The sequence below is a fragment of the Sturnira hondurensis genome, unplaced genomic scaffold (genome assembly GCF_014824575.4).
Source record: "Sturnira hondurensis isolate 20B ecotype Veracruz unplaced genomic scaffold, ASM1482457v3 Scaffold0006413, whole genome shotgun sequence".
NCBI lineage: Eukaryota > Metazoa > Chordata > Mammalia > Chiroptera > Phyllostomidae > Sturnira > Sturnira hondurensis.
The window spans coordinates 49,442,863-49,469,489 of NW_028079044.1; the positions used below are offsets into that span (position 1 = coordinate 49,442,863).

General features: G+C 56.1%; 1 protein-coding gene across 1 annotated transcript in view; it reads right to left on the reverse strand.

Annotated features, from left to right (window-relative positions):
- Positions 1-26,627, reverse strand: part of ZFAT (zinc finger and AT-hook domain containing) — a 128,739-nt gene that overhangs the window by 31,330 nt on the left and 70,782 nt on the right. Inside the window, exons 11-12 of the mRNA XM_037048593.1 lie at positions 19,079-19,167; positions 1,643-1,781 (exon numbers count right to left, since the gene is read on the reverse strand). Coding sequence (XP_036904488.1) covers positions 1,643-1,781; positions 19,079-19,167 — 228 coding nt within the window. The remainder of the gene's footprint in view (positions 1-1,642; positions 1,782-19,078; positions 19,168-26,627) is intronic.

The following is a 26,627-nucleotide window of genomic DNA, read 5'->3' on the forward strand; positions in this document are numbered from 1 at the left end:
TGGACAAGTGTCCTCTTGTTCCACCCGGCCTGCCATCTCGGCAGGTGACCACTAGGGACTCCACTCTCGGTTGAAGGGCCTGGGGTGGAGAGGTCCGGTGGCCTGCCCAAGGGCACAGTTAAGACAGGACACAGATCTGAGCCAGACCCACCCCACCACGCAGCTCCACGCAGCTGCCATTCAAGAACGCACAAGACATGTGCTCCCCACTACCCCGATGGGTGGCTTTCAAACCACCCTGAGTTTTCATGCTGTTCCTTCATTGCCATGCATCAGCTCTGTCACACAAAGTGCCAAAGGACACAGTCAATTCATTTGCTTTACATTAAGATGCACTTTATGGCAATTCCAGCGAATGGAGCTTCATGCCTCATTGGGAAACTCCGAGCAGCGGAGGCTGCCATCCCACACTCGTTTCCTGGGGACAAATTTCTAGTACTGTCTCGGGCTTCACACAGACGCAGGACTCAGGAAGGAGTGGCAGCTGAAACACTGCAGCCAGTTCTTGGTGGAAGTAGCAGCGTGCAGACACACACACGACAGCACTTCTCTGCACGGCATCAGCGCCTGGGCTAAAGCCTCTGGGGGGGGGCACGCGCTTATTCACCAAAAAAGGGGCAAAAACACCTCTTTCGATCATGTTAGNCCCTGAGTTTTCATGCTGTTCCTTCATTGACATGCATCAGCTCTGCCACACAAAGTGCCAAAGGACACAGTCAATTCATTTGCCTTACATTAAGATGCACTTTATGGCAATTCCAGCGAATGGAGCTTCATGCCGCATTGGGAAACTCCGAGCAGCGGAGGCTGCCATCCCACACTCGTTTCCTGGGGACAAATTTCTAGAACCGTCTCAGGCTTCACACAGACGCAGGACTCAGGAAGGAGTGGCAGCTGAAATGCTGCAGCCAGTTCTTGGTGGAAGTAGCAGCGTGCAGACACACACACGACAGCACTTCTCTGCACGGCATCAGCGCCTGGGCTAAAGCCTCTGGGGGGGGGCACGCGCTTATTCACCAAAAAAGGGGCAAAAACACCTCTTTCGATCATGTTAGAGGATTCATCTGTTCTCATTAGGTGCAGTGCTCTGAATGGTTTCTCCTTTTCAGGATCCGTGATGTACAGACTCAATGAATATTTCTGGATAACCTAAAGAAGCGCACGGCAAATATGTTTGCCACAGCATTCTTCATAAACCCTGAAGTGTTCGAGGCCAGGAGCGCGAATAAATAAAGTGAGGCTCTGCGCCTGGACGCTGTGTTACAAGGAGCCTTGGCAGTTATGATTAGGAGGACCAACGGGAAACGGCATGGCCTTGCTCGTCAATGTCGAGTAAAGGAAGGAAGGCATGGACTTCCCTGCCTGCAAAACGTACCCTGGACAGAGAGCAGAAGCAATGCAGAGAAAAGAGCCCCAAGGTGGGGGTGGGCGGGGGCTAAGATCTGTGGGTGCACCACCTTTTCATTGGGGAGTTCCATCAAGGTTGCCCGCCACTGCCAACGAAGGAGAGGAGGAGGACATGGTGAAGATGGAGAAGGATCAGCATGCTCAGGGGTTAGGACTCAGGGATCAGACGTCACAGCGCTTCTCGAGAGCAGCGTGGCGGGCGGGAGGAGCAGGCCCTGGGCTGCAGGAAGCCTACCTTGCTGGACGAGTGCATCGGCCGCCAGCTCACCGGCGCCCACGTTGGCGTACTCCTCGTTGGGGTGCTTCCGGTTGTAGTGCCTCTTCAGGGAGCCCGAGATGTTGCAGGAGTAATGGCAGTGGGCGCAGCGGAAAGGCTGTGGGGACAAGGGGGACTTGTTAGGGATGTGTGAGCCCAGCCACGACCAGGCACTCAGGAGAAGGGGCGGGCATGGCTCTCCCAAACATCCACTGTCAGTCACCACCCTCCCACCACACATGTCTGAGACCCCAGAAGCCTGGGGGAGCAAGCCTGCCCCACTGGGCACGCTCCAGGGAAAGCATGGCCTTATTGTTGACTCCTGTCTCTGTGAGACCAACCAAGTGACAGGGCAAGGTGTCCCCCGACTAGGAGGGGCGCCTCTGCACATGTGGGTGCTTTTGTTTCTTTCCTTTCTGTTCTCTTCTATTTGCCCCAGAACTTACAGTTCTTGCTCAAGAAGAAAATGAGAGCAAAGCAGTACAGCAACGCACCCCTTCTGGTTCAGTGAATGCCGTTCCAAGGGGCTCCCCTGACAAGACCTCCCCCGACGCACCTGCTTCTCTACCTGAGCCACTTCCTGCAGCGTTTGCCTGTGAGCACCTGCCTAGGCACAAGTGTCGACCCAACATCCACCACGAGGGAAGGCCACCTGTTACCATCTACTTCCACCTGCCCCCAGCCTGGGCCAGACGAGGCACTTTCAGGATGAGGACACAACAGGCCCTGCAGCCCTGTCCTGGTCAGACCTCTGGGGGCCCAAGGAGACCTGGCCATCGGCTGGGTGGTGGAGGACATCCAGTTCATGGTCATACCCCATACCCTTACTCCTGGCCGGAGTGCTGTCCGGGTGTCCCTCTGAACCACACTCTGTGTACCTTCACAGTGGCAGCTGGAGAAACCCCCGTTGGGCACTCAGGGCACCACAGCACCTTCCTGGCCAGTGGGAATTGGGGAGAGGGTGCGGAGCAGCCCACAGCGCAGGGGGTCCTGATGGGCAGGTTCAACTGACCTCCAGTGCTGCCTGACGATGGAACCTCGGGCAGGTGGTGAGGCTCTCTGAGCACTGGCTTCTCATCGGTAAAGTGGGGTAATGCCACCCCCCTATAAGGTTGTGAGCACTGAAGGACATCATGTGAAGGGACACTCGGACACCACAGAAACTGTCATTTGTTGTTTTCAGTGGCACTTTCACACAGACCACGCCATGCCGGTGGGAGCTGATACACCAGTGTCTGTTGCATCCTCGACCCACCCTGACTCCACAGCAGTCCAATTCGTTAACCTCTCACCACCGTAAGGCTGGACCAGCAGCAGCGCATCTGTGAAGGCGAAGCACTGCACCAGCAAGTGGGGCAAGGTCCCCTCCTCTCTGAGGCTTTCGTCAGCCCCTGTTTCAATGGTCTCTGCCCTTCAGGTCTACAGATGTGCTGCAGTCTTCCCACGGAACGAGAGAGACTGAGAGGGGGAGGGGAATGGAGGAGGGGAGGGGAATGGAGGAGGGGAGGGAAGAAAGTGAAAAGGAAAACCTTCTGTCTGCCCCGTCCTCGTCTAGCAGTCACTACCCTTCCTCCGGGGCCCTGTCCACCCCAGTCTTGAAGAGCAGGCCCTGCCCATTGCTGACCCTCAGGGGTCCACCCCGTCTCGGGTCCTGGGATCCCCCCCTGCAGTACAGGCGGCGCTCTCCTCCCAGACCTTACATACACCCCGTCATCTTTAGCTGACTGCCACCTCCCGCTCCGACATTTGCTACCAGTGACAGGATGACCACCAGGCCCTCCCGGGGCTGAGCAGTCTCGGGTTATTTGCTAGATCCCCTTCCTAGGCTGAGGGTAAGTGCTGGTCTCCTCCCACGTTCTGGCCCGGGGCCTGCCTTGCCTTCTGCCACGGTTCCAGGGACCGTGTTCACATCGCTGCCTGCTAGGTCCTTATACCCAGTTATGATTCCTCCTGAACCACAGGTGGGAACTTTCAACTATCTTGCAGGTTTCTCTGCAGCGACGACGGTCTGTGGGCGCCTCCAAATAAGCATACACAATTTCAGACTTACGCTCTTTCTGCAAAATCACCTGATCACCCAAAGACAGAAACCTGAGCATCATCCGAGATGTTTTCTTCCCTGGCTGTTCCAATGTCTGAGTCGCGCGCAGGCCTCCTTGGACCCCTCTCCAGAGCCCACCCCTGCTCGTCCCATCTGTCACTGCAGCAGAGAAAGGGGCCCCGCCCGGCTATGCAGGACCTGACGTGGCTCCTGGGGGGCCCCTCTCGGAGAGGAAGACGCAGGGAAGCTAACGTGATGAGCCACCCAGCTCCGAAACGTCCCGTCCCCAGGAACTCCACCCTACATCAAGGTCGCCCTTCGGTGGAGACGCTCTGGGCAGCACCGCACGCGCTGCAGTGGGTTTTCATGCAGGAGAACCCTGTGGTTTGGCCTGTCAGGGCTCATTACACAGGGAGACCTGGAACAAAGGTAAAAACTAGTCAGCTGTCTACGGAGCAGAGCGTAAGAGGACTAACAGGCCAATCCATGGCTGTTTGCAAAATTAAAATGAAAGCTGAAACATTTTTCAAGCGTGTCCATCCCTAAATTAGCAAATACAATGCAATTGTGTGTAGGACATTAGCATGTACACAAAAAATCAAAAAGAACCACCGGAAACGCCACACCACCAGTGCTGAGCGGTCAGGGGCAGAGAGGCAGCGAGAGGCAGCGAGGGGCAGTTAAGGGAGAAACTGCCCTACGAACCTCACTTCAGGCTCATCCTGCTTGTGGCAGAGCTGATGAACCACGTAGGAGCGCCTCAGCTCCTTCCACTCCCGTGCCCTCCCCTGGGGGACCTGCTGATGAGGAGAAAAAGGGCCACAACACGACAGGTGGGCGAGCCATGTCCGGGTGAGCCCAAGCAGAAACTAGTTTCCGAGCTACTGATTTCTAAGAAAACCGTCAGTTCCTACACTTGGAAGGGATGCTTTCAAAGACGGACTGTGACCCGCCTTCCCTCCACGAAGACACACTCATCCAGGGCCTCCGACAGGCTGTGAGCTCAGTGCCTGTCGTGCGCAGGGAGGACACGCCCCCCCCGGTGCCGGCGGTCAGCAGCAGAAACCTCCAGTCTGTGCCCCTCACACACTCTGTTTCTACCCCCTCGTCCCCTCCCTAACTTTCTACTCGAGATCAATCAGCTCCGAACTTCTACCTGGGGTCCCCTCTGGGCCGCCAGCAACGAAGACGTGATTTGGTTTCCCATTCTCCACTGTTTTCTGAGCATCTGTCTGGCCTGGGAGTCCCCCGCGGAGGGTACGGTTGGTTTTCTCTGCCACACAGGCAGTCCAGATCAACTCCGAAAATGAGAAAGAAGCACCACTGGGCTGGGAGAAATGGGGGCAGCTGCTGGGTGGAGGCGGTGAGGCGGGGGCGAGGAGGCTGACAAGACGAGGTTGGAGCGCAGCCAGGTTGCGTGGGATGCGCACCGCATCAGGAGAGGGACCTCCGGCAACACGAGTCTCCACAGGTGTGGAGAGGGGGGTGGCACCCCAGCTTCACATTTAGAAATTTCACTCTGGAAATTAATGGAGGGTGGCTTTGAAAGGAGCAAGGCGAGAGGCAGGGAACCAATTTACCAGTTGTTGCCGACATGAGATCTCAAGAGAAAGTCTGAGAGGTGGGGGAGGGAAAGCCGGCCTGGCCGGCCTGGTGATGGGGACAGAGATGCTGTGGAGAGCAGAGAGGTGACACGTGCCCATTCCCAGGGGGTGCAGGAGGAAGGTATCCTGCCAGCTGCAGGAGATGCAGGGAGGAGGCCAGCATCCTGGACCCCCAGGAGGGCGGGTCTAGAAAGGGCCTGGAGACAGGAGTATAAGACTTAGGGGGATGTTCTGGGCTCTGGAGGCAGAGCCGAGCACAGGCCAGGAGCAGATGCCCTGGGCGGGGCTCAGCCATCGGAGAGAATGTGGGGGGTGGCATCCAGATGGCCCCATGGAGCACGGGGCCAAAGGAAGATGAGCTCGTGAGGAAGGCCAGAGGGAAGGACAGCAGGCAGGAGGATCTGGGTGTCTGCTGCTGCAGAGGCTGGGGAATGAGTTCCCTCGTGGAGCGAGGGATGACAGTCACCTGCAGTCCCAAATCCAATCAGACGGGGCCTAACAGGCGTCCACTGGACCTGGCCCCTAGGGCGGGGGCATGAGCAGCCTCACTGAGAAAGAAGAGAGTCAGCAACGTGCGGAGAACAAAAGGCAGGCCCGGAGGGCAGCGCTGGGCCTGGGGCCGGGTCCCGATGATGTTTCAGGGACAGAAGGATCTTTCTCACAGGCCATTAAAGATCCTCGGTGTGAGCTGCAAGGAAAAAGTGTGAGTGGACTTGCCTAGGCAGAAACTAAGTTCTCAGACTTATGTCAAGACAGCAGGAAAATTTTACTTTTTCATAATTTGAGGATTTACTGTTCTGGTCTTCACACAGAAGGAAAGAAAGAAAACTAAAGAACTGGGTTCCATGACACTGGGTGAGAGGACATCTACCCGTGTTAAACTGCTCCTCGGCGTCCAGCAAGGGACTTAGAATGTTGTAAAACAGGCGGGAAGCTGGGGATGAGGTCATGTCCAAGGCCGTGACACTGGGAACCGACTGCAAAGTACTGGGCTGATCTGGTGAAAGTAGAGGGTGCTCTGCCCCGCTCACGGCGGATGGGGGCCATGTGTGGCCTCGTGGGCACACAGCGTCCGAGGCTCAGAGACCAGAATGGGAGCCTGCCCCTCCGTGACGGGCCCGCTGCTCTCTGCAGGGGACAGACAAGGAAAATGAGAAGACGGTTCTGGATGACGAGTGAGGTAAAACTATGGCCACGAGTCACCGCTTCACACCCTTAGTCCAATGACCCAGTGGATGCAGAGACAGGGACAAGGAGACAGAGCCCCAGCGGACTCGGCACCCAGATGCGCTTGGGCTGCAGCACAGGACGAGTCCACGGGGCCGCACTGAGCGCCTGCTGCATGACAGTCTGCGGTGCCGCGGTCCAGGCGGGTGCGTTCCCCATGCACCTCCTGCTCCACAATAAGAAGAGTGAAGTAAGAAACGGACGATTAAATAGGTAAATCCATGACATGAAAGACCCTCTTCCATTTCATAAATGGTTAGTCTAACCACTAACCACTATGGTGTGCACCTGAAACTAATATAAGATAATAACCGAATGTCACAAACAAACAGGAAAAACCCTCTTCACAAGGCTTTTATGAGGACGAGAGATAACTCACATAACGGGCCTAGAAGGACACGGAGCACCCAACAGTGGCCCCTGTTACTAATGTCAGTGACACTTAGCAACACTTTTCCCTGACAGGTAAAGTGCTTTCGAGGTTTACTTCCTTCACCTGTGTGATGAAGTTCTCATTGACAGAGAACGACCTCTAATGTACCCACTGTACCCCGAATGTCCCAAAAGGAGACTTAGTAGGAGCAGAGGGCCTCCGTAAGGACAGTGACAGGCCTAGAGGAGCTGTTAACTGTAACCCTGGCAACGCCAGCTCCAACGGAGTGACGCAGGCGAGAGGCAGTCCTGGATTCTCAAGAGCCGCCCTGGGGCTTTGCCTGCAGGACCCTGGAAGGTGAAGGCCCCACAGCCCTGCTGAGAAAACAAGGCAGGAAGATGGAGCTTTTCTCATTAACGTTGCAGGCGGCCATCAATCCCCTAAAATGCAAGCCAGCACCGAGTCATCCTAGGACGTGCACAGCTGAGCTAGGACCCCCAATTCCTAAGAACCTCTAACCCGGGGCTCTGCTCCCTCCCAGCCTTCACTCAGCTGCTTCTGAGATGCACGAGGCCTGTTGTCCGACTCAGGCCTGGAAAGAACAGGCCAAAGGGAGCTCCTTCTGACGGAGCCTTCCTGGGTTTTATCTCAGAAAGAAACAGCCGGCCCAGATGCTTCCCTGCCATTTCTGAGTTTATTTGGGGGATGTTGTTAGTAAGATCATACAGGCTTCGATGGTCCCCTTCTGCGATACATCTGCAATACATCTTCTGCATACGGCGCTGGGAGCCCACCAGCCGAAGCCAAAGCATCTGCCGTCGCCATGTTTGACCCCCTCCCCTTTACCGCCCCCACCCTCCATCTCCGCGGTCGCCATCGCTCCGTTATCTGTGTCTGCGAGTTTGTTTGTTTTTCCAGTTTGCTCACTCACACCGTTTCACACTCCCACACAGGAGGAAAACCGCGGATCTTCACTTTTCCCATCGTGTTTTGCTTAGCGTGATATTCTCGATGGGACTATAACAAACTAAAAAGCGTCTGCACAGCAAAATGAAAAGGAAACCTGTAAAACAAAACAAAAAGGCACCCCGCAAACAGGAGAAGATATTTGCAAACAACACTTCCAACAAGGGGTTAATAACTAAAATACATAAAGAACTCAGACAACTCAACACCAAACAAACAATCCAATTAAAAGATGGGCAGAGGACCTGCACAGACACTTCTCCCAAGAAGACATACAAATGGCGAGCAGATACATGGAAAGATGCTCAGCTTCACCAGCTGTTGGAGAAATGCAAATCGAAACACAGCAAGATGCCCCCTCCCGTTGGAATGGCTTCAAGTGACAGGAAGTGCGGCAGAGGCTGTGGAGGAAAAGGGACCCTGTTCGCTGCTGCTGGGGACACAGACTGATTCGGCCACTATGGGGAATGGCACGGAGGCTCCTCAAAAAACTAAGAATAGAGCAACCCCTCTTTTAGGTATTTACCCCCCAATTTAAAGATACTTATTTGTAAAGGTCCTGTACCCCTGTTCACAGCAGCATTTTCACCGTGGCCACAAGAGGGAAGCGACTGAAGCTTCGATGCACGGCTGGGTGAGGAAGGCGCGGCGCACACACGCAATGGGCTGCAGCTCGGCCGACAGAAGAGATGAAGTCCTGCCACGTGCGCCCACACACATGAACCCTGAGAACGTCACGCTTCCCCATTTCCCACGGGGAGCCCTGCAGCCCAGGTCACTTCTCAAGACTGTCGAGTGTCACGATTTCTGGGTCAGAGACCTGGGCTCATTCGGGTTTGACTGCTTGATGGCTGTGCGACTTGGTGTCTTTTCAGCACAGGGAGTGACGGCGCCGAGGGAGCAGCCCGCACGGAGAGGCTCAACAGCCCTGTCACCGACTGCACGGCCGCAGCCCAGGGCACACCGCCTCGCCCGAAGGAAGAGGAGGCACGGGGCTCCTCTCTGCCCAGGTGCTCACATTTGGGATTCGAGAATTTCCACGTTCACACTTGCTGGAGGGCCCAGGGGAGGAGGGGGACTGAGATGCACAGTGATGGGGATGGTGGCCCTGTGTCCCCACCACATGCCTCATAGCCACGGGGAAGGAAACAACTGCTCTCACTTTACAGATGGGAATGCGGGAGCCCTGAGGGGCTAGGTGGCTGCCGAAGGTCACCAGCCACACCAGGCCGTGCGCTGAGGTCTGCCCGACCCCAAGCCCACACGCACTCCCCTCGGTGGGGACACGGTGCCCACAAGGCACACTGCAGACAAGCACCACGTCGGCTGCGACCACCCCAGCTGGTGGGTTAGACAGCTTTCCCGTGGTGATGTGTTTTCACTTTCGCACATGACTCGTGTTTCCTGCCCCAGAATGAGCAGGACGGGGCTGTTTGCACGGCAGGGTTTCCAGCCAATACAGTTTGTTGGCACAAACCACTCACCTGCTCTTCTTCTGGCCTCCTGCTTTCCCAGGGCCCCGGCTCCGCACAGCCCCCCACCCAGACAGCCCACGGAGAACTGCCCCCTGCTCGCTCCAGGGCAGACCCAGTTAACAGCGTGTCATACTGCAGATCCATCACGCCTGCATCTCCACAGATTCCCGAAGAACACACCAGAAGGTTATGCACACTGCCTTCCACAGGAGTCTCCGCTGGGAGAGTTCCGGGACGTAATACAACAATGAAGCAAGGCTTCCTGCACCTGACACAGGGAAACCGTCTACTCACGGAGAGTAAATCTGTTCTTTGCCGAGGGAGCGAAGAGCTGCTGGGGGCAGGGGGCACTAGGCCTCCTAGGATGAGGCTCTGGCTCACAGTGGGGTCAACTGTGCCAGGAGGTTAAAGAATCCCATGACCTCGGGCCCAGGCTTGGCTGGCCCAGGGCCAAGCACCCTACTTCTAAAGCAATTAAATGTGTCCTACCCCATCCTACCCCGCCCTGCGCCGCCCCGAAGGGAGGGGAGTGCTGCGCACTCAAGGCCACACGGGGAACTGAGATCCAGTGCGAACCACGCAGGGCCCAGTAACGGGAGAGCTGCTGAACCCACGCTCTGTGGCTGCAGGCCACCAAAGGCACTTGGAGTGCCGCCTCCACCTAGATGTCTCCCATGATGACTCTACCACACTCAAGTCCTACAAAATCTAGTCATTTATTCATCTAGTCACTCAGCTGATTATTTTTCAAGGGTGGCCTGTGTACTTAGAATAGAAACCAAGACCAAGTGCCTCACACAGCTTCTGTTCTAGCATCATAAACAAGTAAATAATCTGCCAGGCTGTCAAACATCACAGAAAAAAGTAAAGCTTTTGAGCCCAAACCAGAAGGAGGTGAGAGGCCGCATGGCTTTCTGGGAGAAGCAGATGGCGAGAGGAGGGACGGGCAGGTGTGGAGCCGGGCAGGAGCCAGCAGCAGACGTGCTGCATCTGCAACGGAGCCTCGATGGGAAGAGTCAGGGCCGGGCCGGAGGAGCCAGGCCCAGGCTGGGCCGGTGTGTGGAGCCCTTGGAGGATGGGGCTGTCACTCTGAGTGTGGCCTGAAGCCACCGGAGTGGCAAGCATCGTGGGGTTCCTCATGTACGTTACATTTTTCTACTTTTGGATTCTCTGATGACCAATTTCCCCCAAGTGGCTTCACAACACCTAAGTGCTGGCAGACATGCGGGGGAAAAGGAAAGGGAGGAGGGGCTTCTGTGGACACACAGGTTTGAGGGTCACTGCATGCTGTCCCCTCCACACAGCACCTTCTAACGCCGCACGGAACTAGTGTTCTAAGGAACTTTCTGGAAACTCCGGCGGGAGGAAGCCCAGGCACACCCAGAGGTCAGGTGCCATTGCCTGCGTGCCCGACACCTCTGTGGGGCTGCTCACTGCAGCCCATGGGCCACTGGGTCCTAGAGACTCGAGGAACCAAACATTCAGAAACAAAAACCCTGGCTGGCTGGCTGCAGGCTTAACCTCCCTACTCAGGTTAATGTGCCCATGAGAAACTTCCTCTCCACTCAGGAAAACTTCACCACACCTAATTTCTTAACTGCCAACCCACACAGGGTCACCCAGCAAAGCTGATGGCCTTCTGGAATGTTCTGGGGAGGACACGGCCAGCAGGCAGAAAGGTTTCCCACACGGACAGAGTGATGCCCACTGGCTGCTCTGAGAGTCATGCCCACAGAGACCCATGCAGCCCAACCTGCCGCGAGAGAAACCCGGGTCAGGGCCATCACCAAAGACCGCCCCTGCACCCCTAGGCTGGGGAGGCAGGACCCAAAAAGAGAAACAGGTGTGGTAATAAGAAAAAGAACCAGGATGGTAAACTATAGGATCCATGGCAAAGCTTACAGGGCAGACGCCTAAAGAGCACACTGACTTCTTCACCCCCACAGTCCCCTAAGCACAGGGGTGAACAGGAACTGTGCACAGATGCACAGAGGAAGGAAAGCGCCTGTGTGCCAGGGAGCAGCACGGGCCCCTGGACTTCCGTGGACTCCTGTTCCCGGTGGTCAGCACCCAAGATTTCAAAGCAACGTCATCGTTCTGGACAACCCTACCATGCCTCCTCCGTGTCTCACTGGCCACACCCAATCCATACAAGGGTCTGGTGATTTGGGGGGGCCTCATTCTCCAAAGTTGATAAGCCTGAGGTCCCAGGGCTGGGATCTCGTTCCAGGATCGGCCAGCACAGGGACGAGAGCACGCCTGGGGTGAAGGATCCAGGGCAGAAGGGCCGGGTCTTCCTACCCTTCGACAAGCACAAGGCCATCTCTGGCGAAAAGTATGGCCAGAGACAAATTAAACCATTTATAGGAATAAACGTTTTAAAACCACGGGGTGCCACAAGTTAAAAAATGGCTTCATTGAGGCAATTATCTCATCACAATAAATAACGGTAAATCAATCCACACTAATTGCTTTTCGTGCCTGAGCTTAGAAGTCTCTTCTGCGTTCCCCGATTATTGATTTTTTTGTAATCACTTGTGCTGTCAAAAATGCAATATTTCCAGAGAATATACGGTGCATTATTAGACAGACAGGGTTTTCATTTAACATAAGTCAATCCAATTTCCTTTTTATTCCACAGGTGCTTTAAAAATCTGCCATTCAAGGCAGCAGAAGGCAGCCTAGGAGGTTTTCAGCAGGGACATTTCAGTCCCGACAATTTGGTGACGGGCCCCTCCGACAACCACCTCCACACCCTGCCCTTCTTCCTCCTCATGCACGGACATGCGCTTCAGGGGTGACAGGGAAACGTGTAATCCCAAATTCTTTGGTTCCATCTGAGTTAAGAACCGGAAAGCCAAACAAACAACAGCAGCCGAAACCCTGTGCCTTCCTTCCCCTGACTTTGCCGATGGTTCAGTAATTGCCACTGAACTTGGAAAACACTCCAGCTGCCCAGTTTACCCTCTGTCAGCATTTTGCTTAAAGATTTTGCTTGAGTTTGATAACTAACACATAACTGCAGGCTTGTATAACCAAAGCAGTGAGAGGAAAACCAGAGAAAGGGGCGAAAGCGTCCTCTGCCTGGCTGGAGAAGGAGGCGGTCCTGGGTGGAGGAAGGCTCTGTCTCCAGAGACGAGCATAAAGTCCAGCTCCACCACTCACATGCTGGTGAGTCTGCTGCCGGGCTGGACTCTGGGCCTCGGTCTCCTTGTCTATGAAATGGAGGAGCAGTACCTACCGCACAGGGAGTTTTAGGGGAAAATCAGGGAACGTGCGTAGAACACCTGCCGTCAGGCCTAACCTAAGGCTACTATAAAGTAGAAGGCGGCTGAGCCCACCCGTCTCCTCTATTCTGACACTGAGAGTTTAAACAGTCCACTTTGCGGTGGGACTCTCGGAGGGGAGACGGTACCATCTCACAGGAAGGAGGAGAGCCACAGCAGGAAGGCAAGCTCGGCGCACGGAGCAACGCAGGTGGCTCAGCACTCTGAGGGGCACTGAGAATCTCAGTTGGAGGACGAACTTGAACCTGTTCACAACGTGGGTCTCCAAAAGCTCTGTCTACTTGAGGCCATTGCCACGCTCTCACACCCTTGCTCACAGAGCCCAGACTGCGATGAGGTGCACGTTACCTGCACAGCTACACCCCGGCCAACCTCACTTGACACACTGCTGTTGCCTGGCTCAGCATCAAAGCCTCTTACACCTTCTGTGAGCTCAGCTGCCTGGGGTCTTCCATGAGTGCAGCTCATTTCAGCTTCCCAGGGACACAAGGGGATGCAAACGCTATGGGGAGCTGTTTTATTGTCCAAAATGCGAGGAGAGGCCACATCAGTTCCCCCTTGATTTGTGGGTATCTGTCCACCAGAGAACTTTCTGGTTGCTCTAGGTTGTAAAAGCAATAGGTTGGACATGACAGAATAATGTACAACCCAATTAAAACATAGCTTTTAAAAAACGACAGAGCTGATGTAACAAGGTGGTCTCCTGGGTCCCCGCGGCACGTGGCGTGTTCCTGTCTTCCAGCGCTCGCACACTCCTTGCTGTTTCGCCCCGCAGCCCCTGCCCCTGGCGTGCTGCCTGGCCCTTGGGGGCTCACAGAACAGGTGTGATCGGGGGATGAGTAAGCATTTCGTGTGTTGCATCAAACGTCCAGATGAAAATTCAGTCCTTTATGTATCCTGATGTTGTCTCTCAAATTCTAAATGTTCAGACTGTTGTGTCACCTACTCCCTCGGAAATATTTAGGGAAAGTTCATCAATGATAACTACATCAATGATGGAAACCTCCCTGACTTCTCACCAGTTTGTTTGTTTTTTCTTTTATTGATTCCAGAGAAGGGGAGCCAGGGAGAAAGACAGGGAAAGAAACATCGACATGAAAAACAAGTATTGATTGGTTGCCCCTCGTACGCTCCCTGACCTCGGACTGAACCTAATACTCAGGCATGTGCCCTCGCCAAGAATCAAACCATTTGGTTTGCAGGATAATGCCCAACCAGCTGAGCCACACCAGCCAGGGCCTCACCAGTTTTGTGAAAATACTTTAGTTGACGCTATTTTTTAAAAGATTTTATTTTATTTATTATTAGAGAGAGGGGAAGGAAGTGAGAAAGAGGAGAGAAATGTTAATGTGTGGTTGCCTCTCACGCACCCCCAACTGGGGACCTAGCCTGCAACCCAGGTGTGTGTCCTAACTGGGAATCAAACCGGTGACCCTTTGGTTTGCAGGCAAGCACTCAGTCCACTGAGCCACACCAGCCAGGGCTAACTGAACAAACTTTAATCTGACAACAGGCAATACATTCTTCAGGCTTCATGGTACAAATTTTTGAGGATTTGGTGGGTTTTAGATGCACATCAAACGTAAGTTGAACAGTGTCTTCAGGATGATGTTCTGGTTGGTCTCCCTTTGGAAAGAACACGCTCAACTCCACCTACAAGGTTACGGCCGCAGGTGAGGAGAAGGCCAGCCCTCCCCGGGGAACCCAGGGTGGAAGAGTGGTCAGCACTATTTGTCAGCCAAGCCCAGGCCTCGCTCCAGATGCAAAGTCTGAGTGAGAAGGCAAGGTCAGCAAGAAGCAGCACTGAACAGCGTCCAAAACGGACAGACTGAGAAACTGCTGATTGCTGACTAAATTTTTTCTTGCAGACCTGCACATTCTCATACAAGATTTCTGACTTGCTTCCCAGAACCCAGGAACCTCCTGGTACACTTGGAGCCTCACGGAGCAAAGACCTGAAGTACAAACTGCCCCCAGCACTGGGGCCCACAGACACGTGTCAGCGCGACGCAGAACAACAGGCGGGGAGGCATGAGGAAAGCTGGGCCGGGGCCCTTGCTCAGGGCAACCCGCTCCGAGAAAGCAGGCCTGGCCCAGCAGTGCTGGGCAGCACCGCCCGGGACAGACCGCCCCTCAGGGGGAGGAGGCGCATTTACAAGGAACTCTGTCGGGGGAGTGGGTCCTGTGAAAGGTCCTGGTGCTGAGTGACATGTGACATGGTCAGGCACGCTTTACAGGAACGTACCCCATCAGCTGGATAAGGTAGGACTCCTTCAGCAAACAGAACACACCCCGGCCACCTAGAATCTTACACGAAGGCCCGATCGAGGAGACAGCCCTGTACATACTGGACCCCCTTTCCACGAGGGGAGAGGGGAAAACAACAGGATACCCTTTGGACAGAACCAACATTCGTGGTTCATGGGCCAAGCTGTCCTGTAAGCACTTACTACTCACAAACTGTGGCGTGACAGAGATACTGCCTTGTCCCCATGTTACAGGACAGTTACAGGGGCCCCACAGGCGGTACGTGGCAAGGCTGGGTTCCGAGACGGTGTGACCACAGGGCCACAATGTACAATATCAAAAAAGGAAGGGCTCACACCAAGGGTGCACACCATTCCTCCTCCCCGGCCCTGCATCGCCCAGGTCCTCCCTGCCCTGCCCATGGGCCATGCCACCTGGAGGACACCCTCACAGGGGCTGGCAGAGCTCCTGGTGACTGCTTAGGTTACTGGTGACAGTAGCAGTCTGCTGCCTCAGTTACCCTCCTTGCTCCTCACCTCCAGGAAAAACTTCTGAGTGCCCAGGGCGCACAGCAGAGGGGGTCACGGTGAACATGCACTCCACTCCATGCAGTCACTGTGGCAGGCTTATCAACAGTCACACGGGCGGGCACTCCTGCTTCCACTGAGGACATGGGAAATCAGAAGGGACTTCTGATCCCTGCTGGCCGAGCAGCGTCCCAGCACTGTGGTGGGGCTGACGGCACCCTGGCCCCACCTCGGGCGTGCCCGCTGACCACAGAGCCCAGAAGTGCACTGATGCCATCAGGAGTTCTCACGGCCGTGCTGGGCCTCCGGAGGACGGCACACATGTGGCCATGGTGGGGTCACTCAGAACAGCCCAAACCGGGCCCGAGCCTACTGCCCAGCACGAAGGGCTAATTAAACTCCTCCTCCTTCAGCGGCTACTGACAGTGGTTGGTAAGTGTATTTTCACCCAACGTGACAAGGCCCAGGAATGGGCAATAGACAAATAAGGCGGAGTTGGGAACACCTGACGCGTGCTGGCACGCGGCGTGGCCTCTGGCCTGGGCCGTGGTCTGACTCGGCGGTGCAGGTTGAGCGGCAAACCACCGGCCCCTCCTCTCGGCCACACTCCCTAGCACGGCTTTGCCAGCGGCGGCACAGGCGGTTCCGTCTCCGGGAAGAAGAGGCTCACGTGCCGTGTGACCACGGTCACGTCTGAAACTGCACGTCCGACAATGCCATAAGGGACGGAAAAGCACACTCTCACACTTATTGAATGAGTGCTGTTGACTTTGTTTTTTTAATGTATAAATAAAAACGTGTAATTGTAAAAGGCAGCGTGAGCGCTCTCCTTCCAGTGCTTCCTGACGCAGACACACTGCTAACTACAGATCTGGACCTAGAAACTTGAGCCGGTTTCCTCTCGCAAGCCAACCGCGGCAGACGGCAGTGCTGGCGTGAGGGCTGCGAGGCCTCGTCTCGGGCTCAGTGAAACAGGAGGGCGACTTTCTTGGTGATGCTTGTCACTGGTACGACGAAGGAGGGGGGGAGCAGCATACCATGTCTTTTCTGACTCTGATGAAGATTTTCTATGACAGAGTGAATGTGAGAAGGAACATAGCAGGCAGCATAGTGCGCCCTGTGCCCTCGAATGTCCCTGTCCCAACCCCTGGGACCTTAAATGGCAAAAGGAATTAAGGCAACATGTGGAATTAGGGTTGTTGGGTGTCTGACCTCAACACAAGGACATCGTGCTGGGTTATTTCAGGGGCCCACGGAGTCACAAGGTCCAGGCCAGCAGGAGGAGGAGGCAGAAGAGAGAGAAGAAGGGGGAGGGACACCATGTCGCCTGTTGTGACAACGGGGGTGTGTGGGGAGGCTGCGAGCGGAGGTGTGCGGGCGCCACTGGAAGCCAGAAAAGGCCAGGGAGCGGGTTCCCCCCCCCACCCGCAGGCCTCCAGAGGGAACACAGCCAGGCCTCACCCTGACTGTAAGGCCCTGAGACACGCAGTCTGTGTCTCACTTGAAGTGAAGTTGGGGGTAATCTGTTACAGCAGTAACAAAACCCAGCACGGGTGGGCGGAGGAAAGCAAGTTACTGCTGTCAGGAGGAGGGGGGCCGGCATGAGTCCCTCCATGCGGCTCTGTGGGTCCCCATCACCTGAGAGACACAACCCACACTCACGGGTCCCAGAAGAGGGCCTGGCCTGTAGGATGAGAGAAGCCTACCTAGGCCTGGCTCAGTGGGTCTCAGGCCCGAGCCTTACTCCAAGTGGGGTGCCACTCAGCAGGGAGCCCGTGGGAAACAGCCATGACCCAGGCCCAGCTCGGCAGCCCCCGAGGCCCTGCAGTGGGCGGGGACTGCTGATAGCGGGAAAGGCTGAAAACTACATACAGCACGTGTGAGAGTTAGACCTTAAACCAAACCTCCCCCCCAATCCAGTGTTTCTGCGCATGCACCAAAAAGTCCACACGTCTCAGGAGGAAAACGACGAGCACTTAAGGGCCGACCGCCGTTTGGCTACGTCTGGTTAGAAGAGGAAAACCTTCCACATCAAAAACCAAGCAGCGGGCGAGAAGCCCAGCTGCTCTTCTGGAACAGTGAGGACGACAGTGAGCCGAGCTGGCCTCAGTTCCTCGTCTGGACCGTGGGCACTGCCTGCGCTCCGGGTTTCCCGCAGCACAACTGTGCTCGTCTACAGAAATCCAGAGTCCTCCCCCGAAACCACAGCTGTCCGCGGCGAAATGCAAAACGAAGCTCTTCACATTGATCACGTACAAACTCCGCGAACACTGGAGGGCCCCCCGGCTGAGACACTGTGATGCTCCAGGTAGGTGACGAGTGTCTGACCTAAACTCACGCTCAGGGCAGACATTAAAGCAGCTGCATGAGCAACGCCGGCAGCTCCTGTCTCCCCAGGCCCCTCTCTGCCCACGTGAGTAATGACACAGTGCATGGGAGGGTGCAGGCCGGGCACTCGGAGACGAAGCCCGAGCTCTTGCTGCCTCACTCCCTGGGTGTCGAGAGCACACAGCCCTTACACTCAGCAAGACGCTTGGTTTCTGAACTACGACAGGAGAGAGCGGGAGAGTGCCTGTCTCCCAAGGCCACTTGGAACATCTGATGAGCCTGTTGAAGGGGAGGGTCCTTCCCACCTCAGATGCAGTGACAACACGGGCTGGTCGACGTGACAATGGAGACTGGAATCTCTGGGTGTGGGCTTGGCAGAAAAGACCGACAGGTGGCCAGTTAACTTCTCTGAGGGTCAGGTTCTTCCTCTGTCCAGCCGGGGAGAGGAGACACACAGCAGGGACCCCCAAGTTGAGGGGCACAGAGCAGATGCCGAATGAGTGCCACCTGAGGGTGACCGGTGGTCTCCCCACAGCCCACCATGCTCAGGGGGCTGGTAGTGGATACAGTTTCAGCAAACATGGCGGGGTGTCCGACCTGTGGCCCCAGGCCCACACATGGCTCAGGATGGCTACGAACGCAGCCCAACACAAAACCGTAAATGTACTTAAAATGAGTTTTTGTGATTACACACATGTTGCTATAGTGTGGCCTGGAGATGCCCAAAGGCGGGACCCCCTGCCAGCCAGAGCTCCGCACCTGCTGTGCCCACGTGCCAATCGATGCCAGAAGCAGCCGCACCAGCACCCACCGTGGGGCTCCAGCTGCCGAGTGCTGGGGGTTCTTTACGAAACAAGCTCCCCGGAGCAGAGCCGTCGTAACTGAACCAGAAGCAACGGCCGAGTGACGACGACCATCTACGTCACAGACGCAGCCTCCCGAGCCTCGTTGCATGCTGGGCTCCCTGAGCACCCTCTCAGCCCTTCCAACAGCACCAGTCGGACCAGGGGGTTCACCCGAGGAGTCTGGGATCTGGAGCCCATGGACCTGTTCCTAATGCCCCTTCCCTTCCTCTAAGTCTCTCCCCTTTCTGATGGCAACAGCACGCCTTTTCTCCGGCGTGCATCCTCTCCCACACTCCTCCTGGCCTTGGTCTCTGAGGGACAGAGAAATGCCGCCCTTCTGAAAGGAGGCCAGGGCGCGGCTCCTTTTTCCCGTGAGTACTAGCTATGGGGCCCAGAAGTGAAGGGGGCGCCAGGAATAGTGAGCGAGGCTCTGCCCGCCTCCCTTGGAGAAGCTGCGTGTTGGCAGCCCCAAGGCCCACGCCCTCCTTGCCTTACCTTGAAGGAGGCGTGCTGCTCCATGTGCCGAAGCAGCTGTGGCTTCTGCGCTGCCGTGTAGTCGCACACCGTGCACTTAAACTGCTTCCCTGGAAAGAAGGGGGACAAGGTGAGTGTCCCCAGGCTGCCAGCTCCTGCGTGTGAAGATGGTCCCGGGCAGCAAGCCGTGTGCAGGAAGACACCCATATCATCCAGCAGCCCGGAACCTCAGACGAGGTACCAGCAGGTAGGGGCCTGCTGGGCCCACCACAGGTGGAGAGTGGACACCCAGCTCGGCCTGGGGAGGCCCGTGAGCAATGACACCCGAGGAAAGATGTGTCCCACTGACTAGAGGAGAGACACAGGGGGCACAGGAGGGCCTGGAGGTGCGGACCCCGGGTCGGTCAGGAAAGTGCAGCAGCTGCGTGTCCCTTCTGCGGCCTAGTTTATAAGGTCTGGGGAGAGTCACAAGCCGGCCCTAGGGAAGCCACGTGGCCAGAACTCATGAGCAGAGTGGGCACACCTGGAGAGCAGGGAGAGCCTGCAGGAGGCCAGGAGCCAGGGAGCCAGGTCTGTGTTTGGGAGCTCCCAACTCGGGGCAGGGACACCAAGAAGCAAAGAGCAGACAGATGCACAACGCAGCTCTTCAGGAGGATCAACACTGACTCGGGCACTCACTGATGGGGTGCAACACTGACTCGGGCACTCACTGACGGGGCGCCACATTGACTCAGGCACTCACTGACGGGGTGCCACACTGACTCGGGCACTCACTGATGGGTGCAACACTGACTCGGGCACTCACTGATGGGGTGCCACACTGACTCAGGCACTCACTGATGGGTGCAACACTGACTCGGGCACTCACTGATGGGGTGCACAGGGCCCACGTTCACCCCAGTTAGCACAGGTAAAACCCCACCTCGCGGGAACACAAACCCACCTGGCAAGAACGCAAAGACACAGAGCCCGACATAAACACGACACTTCTCACAGCAGTAAGTATGCGCCGAGCAGCTTCCTTCTGTGGTGCGAGCCTGCTGCTCGGGGACCACGACCACAGCTCCTGCACATGGGACCCCTCACAGCTTTCGGACCAGCCGGGTGACGCAGCTGTCCCCCTCCGCAGCCCCTGCTCTCCCTCCCTGCGTGCTCTGGAACCCAGAAAAACTGGCTGAGGGCCCCAGCTCACCCCGAAACCCCTTCTCACTGAGGAAGCCAGTGAACCCCGTGATGCCAGGCCAACGGCAAGTTCCAGCCAGACTCCACCGCAGGAGGTCGGCCCTGGCAACCCTCCGAGCCCCCTGATGCCTCTCTGATGAGTCACCCCAAGTATCCCGGAGGCGTTCTCTCCCCGCCACCTCCATAGGCTGACATTCCACAGTATCCTGGCCCACACTCCCGGCTTCCCATTCTGCAAGCTCCTTGCAGTCCCCTGTGGGCTTCTATAAACATTTGGCACCCAAATCTGCAACTCCCACTCTGACCCCTTCCCTGAACTTGGACTTCAATACCCAAGTATCTGCTGAAAGACCTGCTTAGCTGTCCCAAATGCCCTAAATTGGACTCGTGGCCATGCCCACCCAAACGGGTTCCACCTCCAGCCTCCCCAGTTTATCGCTCACCTGGTCACGCAAGTCAGACACCTGCTGGCCTTCCGCAAAGCGGCCATGGCCCTGACTCCACTCAACTCACTTTTCTGCTTCTCTCTCCCAGATGTGCTCTGTCCATCTGTCTCTGTTTCTGATACCTCCACTGCTATGTCAGGCCCTCTCCATTTTTCTCCTGGACAGCGGCAAAACCTCTGGATCGGCATCCTTGGCTTCAACGAACCCTCCCATCCATCCACCCATCAACCATCTACCCGACACAAACACAGTCACACACACATTTTGATGCTGCATCCTCTGTCCAGAAAACCTAATGTGAATTCTCCCCCAGTCCTTCCTGAGTAACCCACTGATGCCTCCAATTGCAGAACCCACCGAAGCCCAGGGAATGGCCCAGAAGGCCCCCTAGTGCCAGAGCTCACCCTCCCCGCCTGGCTTCCTGTCCGGCCTTCTCCTCCTCCGTCAGGCTCCGGAACACAGAGCCCGAGTTCTGGAGCACTCCTCTCTGTCTCTGTTGGTCAGGCCCACAGAGCCCATGTTCTGGAGCATTCCACTGTCTCCATCAGTCAGGTTCCAGAACACAGAGCCTGAGTTCTGGAGCATTCCGCTCTGTTTCTGTTGGTTCAGCTCCGGAACACAGAGCCTGAGTTCTGGGGCCTGCCACACTGCCTCCGGAGTCTCAGACCCCCCAAGCCTTGGCTAACATTTTCCATCCCGAGTGCACCATCTCTCAGACCAAGCGTTCTTCACTTTAACTCAAAACACAGGTTGAATATCTTGGCCACTGGGCCGAGGGCCAGCCCTCCCCCCGCCCACTGCCACACACATGCACACGCACCCCCCACTCCTGTCCCAGCACGGGCACCACTGCTCAGGGCCTGGGGCTGGGAAGGGACCATGCCTTCCTCAGCCTGGCACCCGAGCACCAAGTCAGTGGCACAACTGCCAGGCACCGGAGGTGCGCAGGGTCTGGGGGCCCCTCAGCCCTGGGAAAAAGCTGGGAGAACCGAGCTCCAGGCTGCTGAGCATCTCCCTCATCACCAGGGCCTTGGGTCAGGGAGGAAAAGGACACGTACAGAAAGGCCGCCCAGCACCAAACACACGGCATCCCCTCATTGGAGACCCGGAGCCCACGTCTGGGGCACCCTCCCGCGTCTGCAGAACACGAGGAAGGCGGCAGCTCCTACAAGCCACTGCTGAAGCCAGAGGCCAGGCAGGAAATGTCACCCATGTTTCTGCAGCCACAGAGAGCGCTGCCCAGCAGGCCCAGGAGAGCACCTGGCATAATCCTTTGCTGCCGAATTAAAATAATGCAATGGGGGTCTGAGACACTCACAGAAGCGCTTTGGGACGGCCAGATTGTTTCCTGTTAGGGACTCCTGAGAAGTGCAGGGAGAGAGGACTGGGAAAGCGAGTGTTTCCTTGAGGGCAGACTGACTTCAAAGGGCTGGCAGACGAACACCCAGCGGCCACATCTGGATGCATGTCACGACGCACCCCAGGACACGGAAAGTACGATTACAGAGAAAAAAAGAAAGACTGACTCTTATAAGCTTCACACAACACACCTGCCCAGCTGGACCTGCTGAGTGACTGGCTATCAGCAGCTGTGCTAAACTTGACTGTGTACATACACCAAAACCTGGGGAGGCAGGCAGACCCTGCACATGGATGAGGCTCCAGGGTCCAGAATGGGAGCACCCTGTCTGGGAAGAAGTCACCGAAAACACAAAGAGCCAGGTCTCTGCAGGGCCCCCTGGTGCCTTTATGACACACACACGCCCCTTTCTGCCCTGGCGACGTCAAATGAGGGTCTGCCAGTGGTGACCAGAGGCGTCCCAACAAGCGGAGCTGTCGAATGAATTGGGGGCTGTGTCAGTATGAAACTCCAAGGCCCCAGACAGCAAATAAATGATAAAAACAGGACATGAGCCAGCACTCGGGCAGGGGGCGGGGGAGCCGAGTCAGAGCCACTCAGTCAGAAGCCCAGCGACAGCACCTGAACTGAGTGAGGTACGGATGCTTCACGCACCTAAGCTCACTGAGCCCACCGAGCCCTTACCACGCTATTCGGTGTTAGCGAGCTATCAAATGACTAACGATTATCACAACACGGCCGGATGTGAGAACCATCCCACTAAGACGCTGGGCATTTTTAATAACATGAAGTGCTAAAAATGGAAGATTGAGTGGAAGCACTTTCACATTTCTGCTACTTTTTTTTTTTTGAAAAGTGGGCAGTGCAACGCACGCTTAAACCCATGGAAATGAGTGTTTCCAGAGCCGGGCCCTTGGGAAGTAACTCAAAGGGAAGCGCTCAGATGCAGGACAGGGCTTCCACGGCATGAGCTGCCATGCGGGAGGGCAGACGGGATGGAGATGAGGGAGGGACTGGGCACGTCACTCAGGGATCACCGCCTCAGTGGGACACCATACACTCTCGAATGTGTCGTCCACGCCTCCAGAGCAGCAAAGTGTAATTATAACATTAATTTAGGGCTGTAAGAATGATGTTTACACTTTGATCCTAACTAATCACTCCATGTGAATATGAATCAAGGTTAAAAGCAGTATTAAAGAGAACGACTGACCTGTTAGTGATGGAACCGCGTGCACACTTGCGGGTAGGGGCCAGCCTTTCGGAGTTGCTACTCTAGTGTCTCCCGTGAGACAGAGGAGCACCTCGGATCGATCAGCACCCGCCTCGAACGGTGCACCCGCCCGCTACTGCCCACCGTCCAAAAGATGGGTCTGCCCACACGGAACCATACGACCGATGTCAATGGTCCTGAACTTGGAGTTCAAAAGAGCTCTGTCTTTTAAAACACCACTCCTACTCGAGAAAGTCCATGCTGATACACGGTGGTCTTTCTGACCTGGCCCCTTTGCCCCTCTTCTGCACAGACAGATGGTGGCCTAATTTTGTACACAGCCACAGGGGCGGTCACTTCTTGTCTTCCGAGGCAGGGCTTAACTTTGGTCAACAGTCTGGAGCCATTCGCTGACCTCTGACTGGTGAAGCCCTGGCAGGACCCGGCGACAGGATGCTGGCTGAATGCACATACCACCCCAGAGGAAAAGAAAGCGGGGGGCTGGAGCAGCCCGCCCTTCACCTGGGCCTCACGCAGGGAGAAGGGTGTTCTGCTGGTCCCGTTAGGACAGAGGGGGCAAGATTTGACAGGAGGAGGGAAGCAGGAAGGAGCAGGAATCCTTGTTATTCTGCTCTAGGTCAAAGGGAGGCACCCCAAACCCAGCAGGGTCAGGATGGCCCTTCCTGCTGAATCTGTTCCCACTGTGGAGGAAAGTGAGCGAGCCGGAGGCCGGGCAGCCAGCAGAGTACCTGCTTGCTGAGGCCCAGGGCTCAGGCGGAAAGCAATCCCGGGGAGTGGGAAGGTCCCCCTCCCTTGCCCGGGCAGCTGTGGGGCTCGCTCTTGGACAGAGGAGCCCCGCCTGGTGGACAGCTCTACACCTGTCCTTCCCCCCATGTGCACCGCAGCCTCGTCTGCTGGATGAATTTCCCCGAGGACAGTCCCAGCTGTTCAGTCCCTTTAAGTGGAGCTCTGTACACGAACACGGAGGAACAGAGCAGCGGAAAAATCTGAAACCGCCCCATGAAAACAAAACCGCCCCTCGCCTTACGGCAGGTGGATTCCACCAGATCCCAGAGGGAGGGGGCAACGGAGACCTCCTCCCACTGTGAGGCACCTCGTTTAAATGCCTGTCAAGGTCAATCGGGCCTGCCACACCCAACTTTATGTGCCCCTCAAACCTGAAGGAGATTAAGAGACTCAGAAAAAGAAGTCTCCATACACCCCAGTGTTTCCAGCAGTAACAGCTGGAGGCAGGAAAGGAAAACGCCTTCACCTGACTGCATCCAGTCTCACTGCCAAAGCTGGTGTTTTGAGTAAGTAAATTTTTCAGAAAACTGACCTGACCCTTTCGACATGGACACTCTTCAAGTACGAAGAGCTGCGCTGCGGCTTCCCGCTGAGAAGGGACCTGAGAGAGGGTGCCCTGGTCTTTCCTAAGTGCACAGATGATGGAGATTCATCACTGCAGACCTCACTCTCACTCTGCGTCGCCGAGCTCTGGGGACTGTGAGAACACGAACCGAGGGGAACAAGTACATCTAATCGACGCTTCCGACACACTTAATTTGAACACACTTGTCCCACACCCCACTGTGGCAGGCCGTTCACGCCCTCCTCAAACACGTTTAGGCCCCAACCCCAGAACCTGGCAATGCCCCCATCTACGGCAAAAGGGATTTGCAGACGTGATCAAGTTAAGGACCTTAGGGTGGGAGATCCCCTGGATCACTCTGATGGCCTCAGGAGAGTCTAAAGAGAGAGGCAGCAGGGTCGGGGTCAGACAGGAGGCGTGATGACAGAGTGAAGGGACGGAAAGAGGCTGGAAGGCTCTACGCTGCAGGCTTCGAAGAGGAAGGGAAGGGCTCCCAAGCCTGAGGACAGGGCGGCCCCTAGAAGCTGGGAAAGTGAGGGAAACAGCTTTTCCCTCTGGGCCTCCAGAAGGAGTGTGGCCCGCTGACACCTTGATTTAAGGCTTCTGACCTCCGGAGCTGTCACGTAATAAATCTGTGTTGTTTTAAGCCGCTAGTCTTGTGGGAGGCTATGACGGCAGCCGTGGGAAACGCACACGCCCATGTTACAAGCGGGGATGGCAAAGCACTTGCTCGAGGCCCTGCAGGCCCAGGGCTCTGCCCCTCCTGCCACCCCTGCTGCACACAGCGTCCTGCCACCGGACGCGAGGAAGGGCCCTGCAGGAAGTACAACGTGCTCTGCAGCAGGCAGGTGCTCTGCGTGCTCTGCGGAGTACATGGCCCCACAGCTCCAGCACCTGCGGCGGTTTCTGCAACAGCAAATCGGAACAGAAGTAGCTGCAGCTATAAAAATGCAGCTTAAGAAGTCCCTATGCTTGCAAGGCTGAACTTAAAGCCGCTGCAGACTTTGAGAGTGCCAATTCTCTGTATTAGTACATCAGTCCTGACACCAGGAGGGCCGGATCAGGATGAGCCTGGGGAAGAAACAAAAGGCGGCCCAGAGTCAGATGAAAGGATGGGAGCAAGCGCGGGACCAGAACCAGACTGCAGGACCGCCACTGTGCAGGGCACGGGCAGCCAAGACCCCGCCACCTGGGGTGGTTCAAGGAACTGGGCTTCAGCCGAGTTAAATCTGTTCTGTAAGCTGCGTGGGTCACTCTGCAGTGTGTACTCTGTTACTCCAGTGCACCTCATCGTGCACGAAAACCGAGAACAAGAGTGTCAGGCGGACCCACTCAGGGTGCACGTACAGAGCGGCACCTTGGGCCCTGGAGTCAGCCCCACCCCTGCCCATCACCCAGATCCTGACTACAAAGACATGCCACAGACTGCCCTGTTCATGCAGCCCCAGCTTGTCCCTGCCCCATACTTGGGACAGTGACAGAGGGACAAGGATGCCGCAGACACCAGTCCCTGATGCCCAGTATATGACCACAGGGAGCTCAACCAGCCGGCAGCTCAGGGACCATTTGCTATCAACTCTCTGCTTTTAGAGTGCATGGTTTTAGGCTACATGGGGCTACTTGACCCTGGACGGCTCCTGCTTTTTAGAGGAAAGAGGGAGGGAAAACTCCACTTACTCTCCTAGAAGGTGCAGTCACGAGACCTCTTACTGCAAACCGAAGAAGCGAGGAAAACAGGTGCTTTCTGCACTCCGGCCTCATTTCCACACAGAACTCTCTGCCCACTGGTCATTGGCCCTGGCAGGAGACTGCCCGGAACTTGGATAACTCCTCTCTGCAAATCTTACCACAACGCTTCTTCACTCAAGTACACATGCCAGGTTGGATCGCAGGGAGGGGGAATCCAGAGGAATTAGCACCGAACTCAAAGAGCTTTTCATTTCGTGATTAGGGAATTCCTGCTTGATTCCGTAACATAAAAGCACTGGGCCATTTAA